General features: G+C 40.4%; 3 protein-coding genes and 1 long non-coding RNA gene across 4 annotated transcripts in view; 3 read left to right on the top strand and 1 right to left on the bottom strand.

The window, feature by feature from the left end:
* Nucleotides 1-539: 539 nt before the first annotated feature.
* LOC103514823 (SWI/SNF-related matrix-associated actin-dependent regulator of chromatin subfamily A-like protein 1 homolog) lies at nucleotides 540-897 on the bottom strand (the record flags this gene model as incomplete). Its single annotated transcript, XM_008479735.2, has 2 exons — nucleotides 867-897; nucleotides 540-709 (listed from the first exon to the last, which is right to left on the bottom strand). Coding segments are annotated over exons 1-2 (182 nt in total), but the record flags the coding sequence as incomplete, so codon positions are not given.
* A 186-nt stretch (nucleotides 898-1,083) lies between these two features.
* On the top strand, nucleotides 1,084-10,697 carry LOC103514822 (SWI/SNF-related matrix-associated actin-dependent regulator of chromatin subfamily A-like protein 1). Its single transcript, XM_017446375.1, has 5 exons — nucleotides 1,084-1,242; nucleotides 1,990-2,148; nucleotides 2,542-2,649; nucleotides 9,694-9,868; nucleotides 10,554-10,697. The coding sequence occupies exons 1-5, from the start codon at nucleotides 1,094-1,096 to the stop codon at nucleotides 10,695-10,697; spliced, it is 735 nt and encodes a 244-aa protein (XP_017301864.1). The 5' UTR covers nucleotides 1,084-1,093.
* LOC113469775 lies at nucleotides 5,741-6,587 on the top strand. The gene is made up of 2 exons (XR_003393091.1): nucleotides 5,741-5,793; nucleotides 6,482-6,587. It is a non-coding gene; the product is annotated as an uncharacterized LOC113469775 (long non-coding RNA).
* A 581-nt stretch (nucleotides 10,698-11,278) lies between the features above and the next one.
* LOC103514821 (sodium leak channel non-selective protein-like) overlaps nucleotides 11,279-12,389 on the top strand; it is a 31,390-nt gene continuing 30,279 nt past the window's right edge. The window contains exons 1-3 of the mRNA XM_026827683.1: nucleotides 11,279-11,530; nucleotides 11,959-12,144; nucleotides 12,287-12,303. Of these exons, the coding sequence (XP_026683484.1) occupies nucleotides 11,426-11,530; nucleotides 11,959-12,144; nucleotides 12,287-12,303 (308 nt within the window). The 5' untranslated portion in view covers nucleotides 11,279-11,425. The remainder of the gene's footprint in view (nucleotides 11,531-11,958; nucleotides 12,145-12,286; nucleotides 12,304-12,389) is intronic.

Raw genomic sequence — 12,389 nt, 5'->3', positions numbered from 1 at the left:
TGTTCTAACTGCATCAGATAGATTTACTGTATTTGTAGGGTACTGTCAACCATTGATTTCTGCCTTCCAAACAATAGAAGGAAGGATATATGGTAAGTGTGTATGGCCCCTCCCCCAAAGTAAAGGAAAATTGTGAAAAACTTGGAAAAGTCAAGAATTTGCCACCCGGTCAAAAGTTAAAAATATTCAAATTAAATATCCAGTATTTCCAAAAAACAGCCTGTGGTGTATTCCCCCTCATATTCATTGATGTTATGCATATTCCATATTTTATTTAAATGAGGGGGAAATCTTACTGATTTTTAAGTACCTCCACCCCCTAATTTTCTGGAAAAGTCATGGAATTTCATTCCATTTTTTAACATGTTGAGTTATTTGGAGATATCATAGAGAAGGAGAGGGATCAGGAACAGAGAACCTTCCAACCCTCCTCTCTTCGATTTCGGGACAATAAGACTTGGCCAGTTACACTTCTCTATATCAAACCTCTTTAAAAATTAATTGAAAAAAAAAACCTAATTCACACTCATTATACGTACATGTTAGAGAAGAACTTGGGGTCGATTGCGTTAATCTGTGAGTACAATTCAATAGGCCTGGACAAGGCAGGAGTACCACTCAGCAGAATACAACGTCTGGCGCTCTTTATCAAATCCACCCCTGCTTTGGTTCGGTTAGCTTTCGGACTCTTCAGAAAATGGCTTTCATCCTGAAACAAAAGTAGGTACTTCAGTAGGTAGACAATAATATTGCCAGCCTAGTTAGCTTGGTTGGTAGCGCGTCTGCGTTGTAAGCGCTAGGCCGCAGGTTCGATTCCTACCCGGGGCGGATTTTATCCTGAACGGTTAATGTTCGTTCCAACCTACCGCAATGACCATGTTGAATCGCACAGCCTTGAGCAGTGGCGCAGTGGTTAACGCGTTGGACTTTGGATCTGGAGGTTGGTGGTTCGAGTCAAGTCAACATATCTAGGTGTGATGATTGGGGTACGATATTTGTGACAGGCATTTAAAGTATGCTAAGCGCAATTGAAAATTCCTTATTTGCATCTCATTTCATCATTTCTCGTTCCCATTTCAGGACGGAGTTCGGGATGCGATATTGTGGAGGTTTGAAGAACAATTTCGGCTGGGATTTCACTGGGTGCACTCACATGGAGGAACTGAAGCTAGTCCTGGAGGAGAAGTTTATGATTCGGAGACTCAAAACGGACGTGCTGTCCCAACTACCGGCTAAAATCAGGTAACTCATATCTGTATGTGTTTTTTTCCTGCCAAGGGGTTTGATGGAGTGAACTGCAAACTGCCAAGGTCTTATCGTCCCGAAATCAAAGAGAGAAGGAAGACAGGATAGGAGAAAGCCAGCTGTTCCAAGAACGAACATTATCCGTTCAGGATAAAATCCAAGAACGATATCCGTTCAGGATAAAATACAAGAACGAAAATTATCCTTCAGGATAAGATCCGCTTCGGGCGGGAATCTAACCCGCGGTGTAGTAAGGCAGACGCTCTACCAACTAGGCTGGCTCTGTATGTTTTTATTTGTAATTTTATACTTACTTGGATGTATAAAAGAAAAATAGTTAACTTGGAGGGTAGCGCGTACTCTACCTTGTAAGCGCTCGATTTTTACCGATTTTCGGGATTTGACCTCTCAATATCGGGATTTCACTTCTTCTTTCATTTCAAGTGCCCTAACCCAAAACAAAGCAAAAACAATTTCTTACAGCTGTTGTTTTTTATGCTTTACAACTTCTATCTTGTATTGGCAATTTGGCACTCTGTTTTGGCATAGTGAGTTATGAACTACGTCCCACTCTGATCCTATTTAATCTAGGATAATAGCTTAACTCCATTCACAAATTGCCTACTCAGAGGCTTAGGTGTAGGGGCAAACAGCCAAGGATAGGTTAAGTTTCTACGAATCTATAATCCTCTCTAATCTAGGATAGTGTACCTTGTTCTGAACGTACCCTTCCCGTGTTACCAGACAGGTGATTTCAATAGAACACGCTGTGGACTGTTCAGATAAGAAGCTGAAGGCTCTGGTCAAAAAGCTGGACAATGATTCTCTCAAAGGTATGGAGAGGCGAGGTACTTTGCTGGCGTACTACCATGAGACGGGAGTTACCAAAATAAAGGCTATCTGGTAAGTGAGATAGTTTGTTAACAGTAATGATTAGTTTTTTTTCTTTGTTTACTCACAATACAGTTGAACTTGAATATGAGAGAATAGAGGGAACGACTTTTTTTTCTCTCTGATATCCAGGTTTCCACTATATCCAGGTTCGACTGTATTAGTTTGTTCTTGTTTGGACTGCTGGGGTAAAGGGATTTTCAGTCCTATTCGGGCAGGATAAACATGGTATAGAAAACTATAGTCTATTCTCTATTCTATGGGAGAATCAATAAATTTAATCTCCTACATAAGAATAATTAGGTATAGGATTGACTTTTGTAAGAAAAGTTTCTATTACTGATCTAGATGTTGATTTTTGAACCAGCTACTATGAAGTTTGATGAAACTTCTTCTATGTTTTAGTGATTATGTGACCTCATTGCTGGAGCAGAATAAAAAGTTCTTGGTATTTGCTCATCATCAAGTGGTACTGGATGCTATCTGTAAGCTACTGGAAGATAAACAAACCTTGTAAGTATTTTTAAGTATTTATTTATTGTGAATAACATTTTACTATTCAGAGATCTTCTCCTAACCGGACAAGTTTTTTCTATCGAAGTTCCTCTGTACTGCTAACATGTTTGGCTTAATAAAGGGACCTTTTATCTTATTGAAATAGTATAAAAATCATCATGGGCAGTCTAGTTAGATTGGAAGGTAGCTTGCCTGCCTTGTAAGCGCTTGGTCTTGGGTTCGATCCCCGGCCGGGGCAAACTTTCTGCTAAATAGGTAAGGTTCGTTCTTGGAAAGGTTTGCTTTCTTTCATCTTCTCTTCTGTTATTCACCATTTTTTCTCGGTTTGCAGCTACATCAGAATCGACGGTTCAGTAGGTTCTGAGACTTTGCTCATGAGATTTTTATATTCCTTAAGTGGAAAGCTCCAGTTCTTCGTTTTAGCATCTGCAATTTATACGGGAAAAAATCTGTCTTATTAGGAAACAGGTATAAGGTAGGTAGGTATTTGTAGGTACAGTCAAACCTGTCTGAGTGGGGAACCTGGATAACTGGGAAAAAAATCGTGGTCCCTTCATGGCAACCTCTCTAAGTAGGACACTTGTTTAACTGGGAAACCTGGATAAGTGGGAAAAAATTGTCAGTCCCTTGGATTCCCACTTAGATAGGTTCGACTGTATTTTTATTTCTTTAATCAACCCATTACAAGCACAATGTACTTAGAGCTGAATCGTCTAAAACTTTAGTGTGATAGCTAAAGTTTGTGTCGACAGAGGAAGAATCAGCTCAGGTACATGGCATTCATTCCATTCATATGATGTTCTCTTTTCCACCATCAAACAAGGTACTTTTATGTTCTATTCAATCTATGACCTAGGGGCCAAAAGAGGTTGCAAGTAAACCGCGGCACAGGCGAAAAAATGTCTTTTAAAAAATCGGTGTACCCTTTATTTCGTCAGAACAAACAACGTATAAACCGCGGATATCGCGAACAAACCGCGGATAACGCGAACAAACCGCGGATATCGCGAACAAACCGCGTATACCGCGAACACACCGCGGATAACGCGAACAAACCGCGTATACCGCGAACACACCGCGGATAACGCGAAAAAACCGCGAATATCGCGAACAAACCGCGGATAACGCGAACAAACCGCGGATAACGCGAACAAACCGCGTATACCGCGAACACACCGCGGATAACGCGAAAAAACCGCGAACAAACCGCGGATAACGCGAACAAACCGCGTATACCGCGAACACACCGCGCATAACGCGAAAAAACCGCGGATACCGCGAACAAACCGCGAATATCGCGAACAAACCGCGGATAACGCGAACAAACCGCGGATGCCGCGATTAAAATGCGAGCACTAAAACTAACTCTGATTAACTTAAAAGAAAACAATGTAACTTCTATCTAAATAGCCACAGAGGAATCTCAAAACTCATGGTCCAAAATGTAGGAGAAATCTCCTCTGACTTTGCTCATGAGATTTTTATATTCCTTAAGTGGAAAGCTCCAGTTCTTCGTTTTAGCATCTGCAATTTATACGGGAAAAAATCTGTATTATTAGGAAACAGGTATAAGGTAGGTAGGTATTTGTAGGTACAGTCAAACCTGTCTAAGTGGGGAACCTGGATAACTGGGAAAAAAATCGTGGCCCCTTCATGGCAACCTCTCTAAGTAGGACACTTGTTGAACTGGGAAACCTGGATAAGTGGGAAAAAATTGTCGGTCCCTTGGATTCCCACTTAGACAGGTTCAACTGTATTTTTATTTCTTTAATCAACCCATTACAAGCACAATGTACTTAAAGCTGAATCGTCTAAAACTTTAGCGTGATAGCTAAAGTTTGTGTCGACAGAGGAAGAATCAGCACAGCTACATGGCATTCATTCCATTCATATGATGGTCTCTTTTCCAATATCAAACAAGGTACTTTTATGTTCTATTCAATCTATGACCTAGGGGCCAAAAGAGGTTGCAAGTAAATCGCGGCACAGGCGAAAAAATGTCTTTTAAAAAATCGGTGTACCCTTTATCTCATCACAACAAACAACGTATAAACCGCGGATATCGCGAACAAACCGCGGATAACGCGAACAAACCGCGGATATCGCGAACAAACCGCGGATACCGCGAACAAACCGCGGATAACGCGAACAAACCGCGTATACCGCGAACACACCGCGGATAACGCGATAAAACCGCGAATACCGCGAACAAACCGCGTATACCGCGAACAAACCGCGGATAACGCGAACAAACCGCGTATACCGCGAACACACCGCGAATAACGCGAACAAACCGCGAAAAACGCGAACAAACCGCGTATACCGCGAACACACCGCGGATAACGCGATAAAACCGCGAATACCGCGAACAAACCGCGTATACCACGAACAAACCGCGTATACCGCGAACACACCGCGCATAACGCGAAAAAACCGCGGATACCGCGGTTTTTTTCGCGAATTGCGAATGTGAAACAGGGTCATCCCCAGGACATAATTAATTGTTTTGCTAATAGGTAGTTACCTTTGTACAGTTTGAAATCTCAACATGAGACAAGTTGTTTGTAGCATTTTTTTCTGCTTATAAAAGAAATAGAAAATCCAATTAAAATTTAAAAAAAAAAAAACTTAAATTTAACTCTTTAAATCTATTTTATTTCATGTATTAGGTACCTTTCGAACTGCATTTTTGATTTCTTTAGCGACCACTGGAACTTTATGAATATTGTAGAAAAAGTGGATTACATATTGGATTTGATGAGAATAGATAATATACAACTTTCCTGTCTTGAGCTTTAAGCACATCTTAACATTGGTAAAAATATTACAACATTTCAAGAAAACGCTGACTTCAGATCTAAATAAAGGGATCGTCCTAAAATTCCAAATAAGAATTGGGTAAACGTAGACAAACGTGCAAAATTTGAGTAAACACCCAAGTAGGGAATGAATAAAAGTTGTTCGAAAAAAAAGCGCGGAGAATTGTGCGGTACCTAATCAATGTTTTTCTCAAAGCTACACAACCACGAAAAGGGGAAACAGGTTTCCATGGTAACCGTGAGATTTTCACATCTCAAATATTGGGAGGATTGAATTGTACTCACAGATTAACGCAATCGACCCCAAGTTCTTCTCTAACATGTACGTATAATGAGTGTGAATTAGGTTTTTTTTTTTCAATTAATTTTTAAAGAGGTTTGATATAGAGAAGTGTAACTGGCCAAGTCTTATTGTCCCGAAATCGAAGAGAGGAGGACAGGATAGAAGAAAGCCAACCGTTCCGAGAACGAACTTTATCCGTTCAGAATAAAATCCGCCACGGGCGGGAATCGAACCCGCGGCCTAGCGCTTTCAAAGCAGACCCGCTACCAACCAAGCTAACTAGGCTGGCTGGATATTCTTTTTAGCCCCTAATTTAGTGAATTTTTGTCTCATTTCACCGCACTATCATGGTTAATAATCTTTTTAGCCCCTTTAATTTTGAATATTTATGTCTCATTACCAACCTCTTAACTAGGCTGGCTGGATATTCTTTTTAGCCCCTAATTTAGTGAATTTTTGTCTCATTTCACCGCACTATCATGGTTAATAATCTTTTCAGCCCCTTTAATTTTGAATATTTATGTCTCATTACCAACCTCAGTGGCGCAGTGGTTAACGCGTTGGACTTTGGATCTGGAGGTTGGTGGTTCGAGTCAAGTCAACATATCTAGGTGTGATGATTGGGGAACGATATTTGTGACAGGCATTTAAAGTATGCTAAGCGCAATTGAAAATTCCTTATCTACATCTCATTTCATCATTTCTCTATTTCTCGTTCCCATTTCAGGACGGAGTTCGGGATGCGATATTGTGGAGGTTTGAAGAACAATTTCGGCTGGGATTTTACTGGTTGCACTCACATGGAGGAACTGAAGCTAGTCCTGGAGGAGAAGTTCATGATTCGGAGACTCAAAACGGACTCAGGAAGTAGGGTACAACGACATAATTATGTACCTGAATATCCCTCATCAGACCCCTATGATTTAGGGGCCCTGAAAATCAGATGAGGAGAAGCAGCCTCCGCGAATTAATCCCAACGTAAGTATTTTTCCCATTTTATTTTATTTTTAAAAATAATATTTAGGTTTTATTTCTCCTTTTATTATGTTATATTATCATATTTATTTAATTTTCATGCCTAGCTATTGTTATATTGAATTTTCATGCTAAGCTAAATGGTATTTTTAATCTTATTTCTTGGTAATATTTTACAAACACATTCTATCCCCCTTATTTGTATACCTCCCTTCAGAAAGGGAATTTGTCTTACCGTCCCTCTCTTTGGTCCTTTGTAGTTCTAGAATTTTCCATTCCCTTCGCGTCGTTTCGATCATAGACGAGACATTGATGTCAGGGAGGTATTGGGGTCGAAGGAAAAATGTTTCGATCATAGACGAGACATTGATAGGTAGTCAGGGAGGTATGGGGGTCGAAGGAAAAATATGATTTTCAATCAGTAATGTAAATACCCTTACATGTTACCTTATCTTCTTATCTCCCTACATCCTTTACAGCCTCCCCTACTACCTCCAGACCTTCTTTATCTCTCACCTCCCTTTCTCCTTCCTTCTCTCTACCCCTTAGTATCTTTCTCTTTCCCTCTCTATTTCATCAATTCTCTCCCCTCCTTTTCTCTTATTTTTCTTTTCTTTCTCCTCCCCCCTCCCTAAACATCATTACCCTCTCTCTATTTTCCCTCGTTATCTATCACTCTCTCTTTCTCTCTCTCGCTCTCTCTTCCTCTCTCTCATCATAATACTCAATTTCTTAATCAATTTTAACTTACTTCGCAGGTACGTTGGGATTATGGACTCCCAGACATTGTCTCGCTGTAACGCAAGCCTCTACCTTCATTTCCTTCCCTCTCTGGAGCTACCAATTCTCACACCGGTTTAACCCTCCACCTCCCTTTCTCCTTCCTTCTCTCTACCCCTTAGTATCTTTCTCTTTCCCTCTCTATTTCATCAATTCTCTCCCCTCCTTTTCTCTCTCTCTCACTCTCTCTCGCTCTCTCTTCCTCTCTATCATCATAATACTCAATTTCTTAATCAATTTTAACTTACTTCGCAGGTATGTTGGGATTATGGACTCCCAGACATTGTCTCGCTTTAACGCAAGCCTCTGGGATAATGTTTTTTTTTTTTTTTTTTTTTCTTCCAATTTTTGTACTTACGTATGTACTTAGATGTACATATACAATAAAAATGACCAGCCTAGTTACCTTGGAAGTTAGTAAACGCTAGGCCGTGGGTTTATGATTGACCTGTTCAAGATTAAATTATTAAACCTTGCCTTGTAAGCGCTAGGCCGCAGGTTTGATTCTCGCCCGGGGCGGATTTTATCCTGAACGGATAATGTTCGTTCTCGGAACAGCTGTCTTTCTCACATCCTGTCAAACAGCCCTAAAGGATGGGTTAAGCTTCTACGAATCTAGGATAGTCTAAACGTACCCTTCCTGTGTTACCAGACAGGTGATATCAATAGAACACGCCGTGGACTGTTCGGATAAGAAGCTGAAGGCTCTGGTCAAAAAGCTGGACAATGATTCTCTCAAAGGTATGGAGAGGCGAGGTACTTTGCTGGCCTACTATCATGAGACGGGAGTTACCAAAATAAAGGCTATCTGGTAAGTGAGATAGTTTGTCAATAGGAGAGAGAAACAGTAAAATTTATTGACAGACTGCCCAAAGTTTGGGTTGCCAAAACGACAGAGCTTACTTCTCAGACAACATTGTTACTGTTTAAATGAGGTTGAGATCATTGATTAGCTTTTATGTTTACAGTATTAAGTAGAAATCAAATGAATGTCCTACATACAAAATCTACTATGAGGCTACTATACATAGGTGGGATTGTTATTTAATGATCGATTTTCGAGTTTGGTAATAAATTTTGTCTACATTATAGGTTTGTCTTATAAATTATAAATTTTGTCTTCATTATTTTTCCATTGTCGATCTAGACTCTAGACGTCAAAAAAGTCCACTCTGAGTAGGTTTGTCTTATAAATTATAAATTTTGTCTTCATTATTTTTCCATTGTCGATCTAGACTCTAGACGTCAAAAAAGTCCACTCTGAGGCTTAGGTGTAGGGACAACTGCCCAAAGGAAAGGATGGGTTAAGGTTATACTGGTTACACGAATTGTTGAACTAGATACTATTTTAAGTGTTGAGGTGTTGATAAAACTTCTTGTATATTTCAGTGATTATGTGACTTCGCTGCTGGAGCAGAATAAAAAGTTCTTGGTATTTGCTCATCATCAGGTGGTACTGGATGCTATAGTGTGATATCCACTCGGCCATGGGGGTTACTCTATATTACAAAGGCAAGTAGATACTTGGTACATGATCATATCACTTTAAAGTTTAAAGGTGCAGAATTTGAAGTTTTCCGTTGACTCTTTCCCCAGGGTGAGGTACCCTATTTGAAGGACCACTGGTGTCAGTTTCTGGATGCTATCTGTAAGCTGCTGGAAGACAAACAAACCTTGTGAGTAGATATGGGATTTTTTCAGTCCTAGTGAGTGGGATAGCTGGTACCCATTACGTCGATGGGAGTCTTTTCTTACAAATTTCCTGTGGGCGGTGTCCAGTATGTAGGACTATAGTATTATTATTTATAAAGCTGGATGCTATCTGTAAGCTGCTGGAAGACAAACAAACCTTGTGAGTAGATATGGGATTTTTTCAGTCCTAGTGAGTGGGATAGCTGGCACCCATTACGTCGATGGGAGTCTTTTCTTACAAATTTCCTGTGGGCGGTGTCCAGTATGTAGGACTATAGCATTATTATTTATAAATTTTGTTGGTAAATAATTTGACCAAACTGTCAGGAAACAAAGTTATAATTTAACTATTGTACCCCATTTTTTCCGTTCTTCATCATCTGTAAGTTCTTGATCTCGGGTTCGATTCTCGCCTGGGGCAAACTTTTAGGGTTCGCTCTTGGAACAACTGACTTTCTCTTATCCTGTGCTTCTGTTGTTCTCGGTTTGCAGCTACATCAGAATCGACGGTTCAGTAGGTTCCGAAGAGAGGAAATCAGTTGTGGATCAGTTTCAATACGAAGACAAGTTTCGTGTGGCGGTCCTGTCCATCACGGCGGCTAACAGTGGTATCACATTGACCGCCGCCAATCTAGTAGTCTTTGCAGAGCTCTTCTGGAATCCAGGAGTAAGTTACCTTTATCTTTCATAAACTTTTTTCAAGGAGGTTTGATATAGGGAACTGTAACTGCTTAAGATCTTATCATCCCGAAAGCGAAGATAGAAAGAAGACAGGATAGGAGAAAGCCAGCCGTTCCGAGAATGAACATTATCTGTTTGGATAAAATCCGCCCCGGGCGAGAATCGAACCCTTGGCCTAGCGCTTACAAGGCAGACGTAATTATTTTCTATTCTAACAACTATTCTTCTATTCTAACATCACAACAAATAAGAAACCACATTGACCGCCGCCAATCTAGTAGTCTTTGCAGAGCTCTTCTGGAATCCAGGAGTAAGTTACCTTTATCTTTCATAAACTTTTTTTTTTCAAAGAGGTATGATAGAGGGAACTGTAACTGCTTAAGATCTTATCATCTCAAAAGCGAAGATAGAAGGAAGACAGGATAGGAGAAAGCCAGTCCTTCCAAGAATGAACATTATCTGTTTGGATAAAATCCGCCCCGGGCGGGAATCGATTCCTTGGCCTAGCGCTTACAAGGCAGACGTAATTATTTTCTATTCTAACATCACAACAAATAAAAGATGTTCTAAGAAACAGATTTAAATAAATCATGAACTCAAATAAATTATTTTGTTAGAATGACAGGTTTTGGATGCTATATTAATGGCATTTTTCATGTTCTCTCCGACAGATTCTCACGCAGGCTGAGGATCGTGCCCATCGTATAGGACAGCAGGACAGTGTCCTCATTCAGTACCTAGTGGCCAAACAAACAGCCGATGACTATCTATGGCCCCTGGTCATGACTAAACTGGATGTTCCATCCCCTATTTAGGTTTTATTTCTCCTTTTATTGTTACACTTTCATATTTATTTAATTTTCATGCTAAGCTATTATTATATTGAATTTTCATGCTAAGCTAAATGGTATTTTTAAACTTATTTTTTTTGGTAATATTTTACAAACACATTCTTTCCCCTTTATTTGTATACCTCCCTTCAGAAAGGGAATATGTCTTACCGTTCCTCTCTTTGGTACTTTGTAGTTCTAGAATTTTCCATTCCCTTCGCGTCGTTTCGATCATAGACGAGACATTGATAGGTAGTCAGGGAGGTATGGGGGTCGGAGGAAAAACATGATTTTCAATCAGTAATGTAAATACCCTTACATGTTACCTTATCTTCTCATCTTCCTACATCCTTTACAGCCTCCCTACTACCTCCAGACCTTCCTTATCTCTCACCTCCCTTTCTCCTTCCTTCTCTCTACCCCTTAGTATCTTTCTCTTTCCCTCTCTATTTCATCAATTCTCTCCCCTCCTTTTCTCTCTCTCTCACTCTCTCTCGCTCTCTCTTCCTCTCTATCATCATAATACTCAATTTCTTAATCAATTTTAACTTACTTCGCAGGTATGTTGGGATTATGGACTCCCAGACATTGTCTCGCTTTAACGCAAGCCTCTGCCTTCATTTCCTTCCCTCTCTGGAGCTACCAATTCTCACACCGGTTTAACCCTCGCGTCAACCACGGGGTCTCAACGGTTCATTAGTCCGGCATCGAACATGCTGGGCAGGAAGCAGAGTCTGAAGGGCAACGACCTCATCTTGGCCGACTACGGGCCGGAAGAGTGTCACAATGAGAGCGCGGACATTGAATGGGTCAATAAGGTGAGTCATTAAGGTGTGTCCACACATAGTCGACCGGCCGTCAATTGATGTCGACTGAACCGTCCACAGTCCACACTGCCTCGACAACATAGATTTAGCTCGTCGATCGACGAACGGTCGACTTTGTTTGGACACACCTTTACACATTTTCATCAGTAAACGGCTTCTTCAAATTGATTCCAAGGGCAAGGTAAACCTAGACCTTTTGACAAATTTCGTGTGCCTGAGGGCATGTGATGTGCTCCAGTAGTGGGAACACTCTCATTTAAATTGCGTTGCCTACAAGAATATTTTGTGTCGTTGGAAAAAAAAAGTCGTGTCTCGGGAACACTCATTTAATTACATTACATTGCCTACAGGACATTCGGAAAAAATCGGATGAAATTCACCAGTGGATATTTCTAAGATGATCGTTATTCTCCTTACAGAAGTGGGTTCGTGTGTTCATGAGATCTTGCGCCTTTGTCAGTCTGATCATGGTCTGTCTCAACACTCCCAAGACATTTGAACGTCATCCCAACGCTCAATACTTTGTGTTTAGTGTAGACCTCATCATAACTGTTATGTTCACTGCGGAGATGATTGCCAAAATGCATATCCGAGGGATTCTCAAGGTAATTATGAATGTTTCTTTTATTTTAAGGATTAAGAGATAAAATGTTGTGTTCAAATGTCTCTCCTCCGGTGTGTGTACGCACACTACTTCCAGAGAAATCAAAATGGTGTCTTATTCTTAATTACTCAAAACCTAAACAGGTAACTGAACTATATGTGTGAGTAGGTCTCATTCAAAGCCAATATTTATATCCGTAGTTTCGGAAAGCGCAAGCGCGTGCGAGGCGCATAAATACTCAAAATC

Source organism: Diaphorina citri, unplaced genomic scaffold, assembly GCF_000475195.1.
Source record: "Diaphorina citri unplaced genomic scaffold, Diaci psyllid genome assembly version 1.1 scaffold1227, whole genome shotgun sequence".
Taxonomy (NCBI): Eukaryota; Metazoa; Arthropoda; class Insecta; order Hemiptera; family Psyllidae; genus Diaphorina; species Diaphorina citri.
This window is presented reverse-complemented; position numbering and strand designations above follow the sequence as displayed.

Excerpts from the sequence above, each read along its gene's own strand:
- LOC103514822 (XM_017446375.1), top strand. The coding sequence starts at position 1,094 with ATGCGATATTGTGGAGGTTTGAAGAACAATTTCGGCTGGGATTTCACT. Across the intron at positions 2,149-2,541 it reads ACCAAAATAAAGGCTATCTG|TGATTATGTGACCTCATTGC; the intron begins GTAAGTGAGATA and ends TCTATGTTTTAG. Across the intron at positions 2,650-9,693 it reads CTGGAAGATAAACAAACCTT|CTACATCAGAATCGACGGTT; the intron begins GTAAGTATTTTT and ends CTCGGTTTGCAG.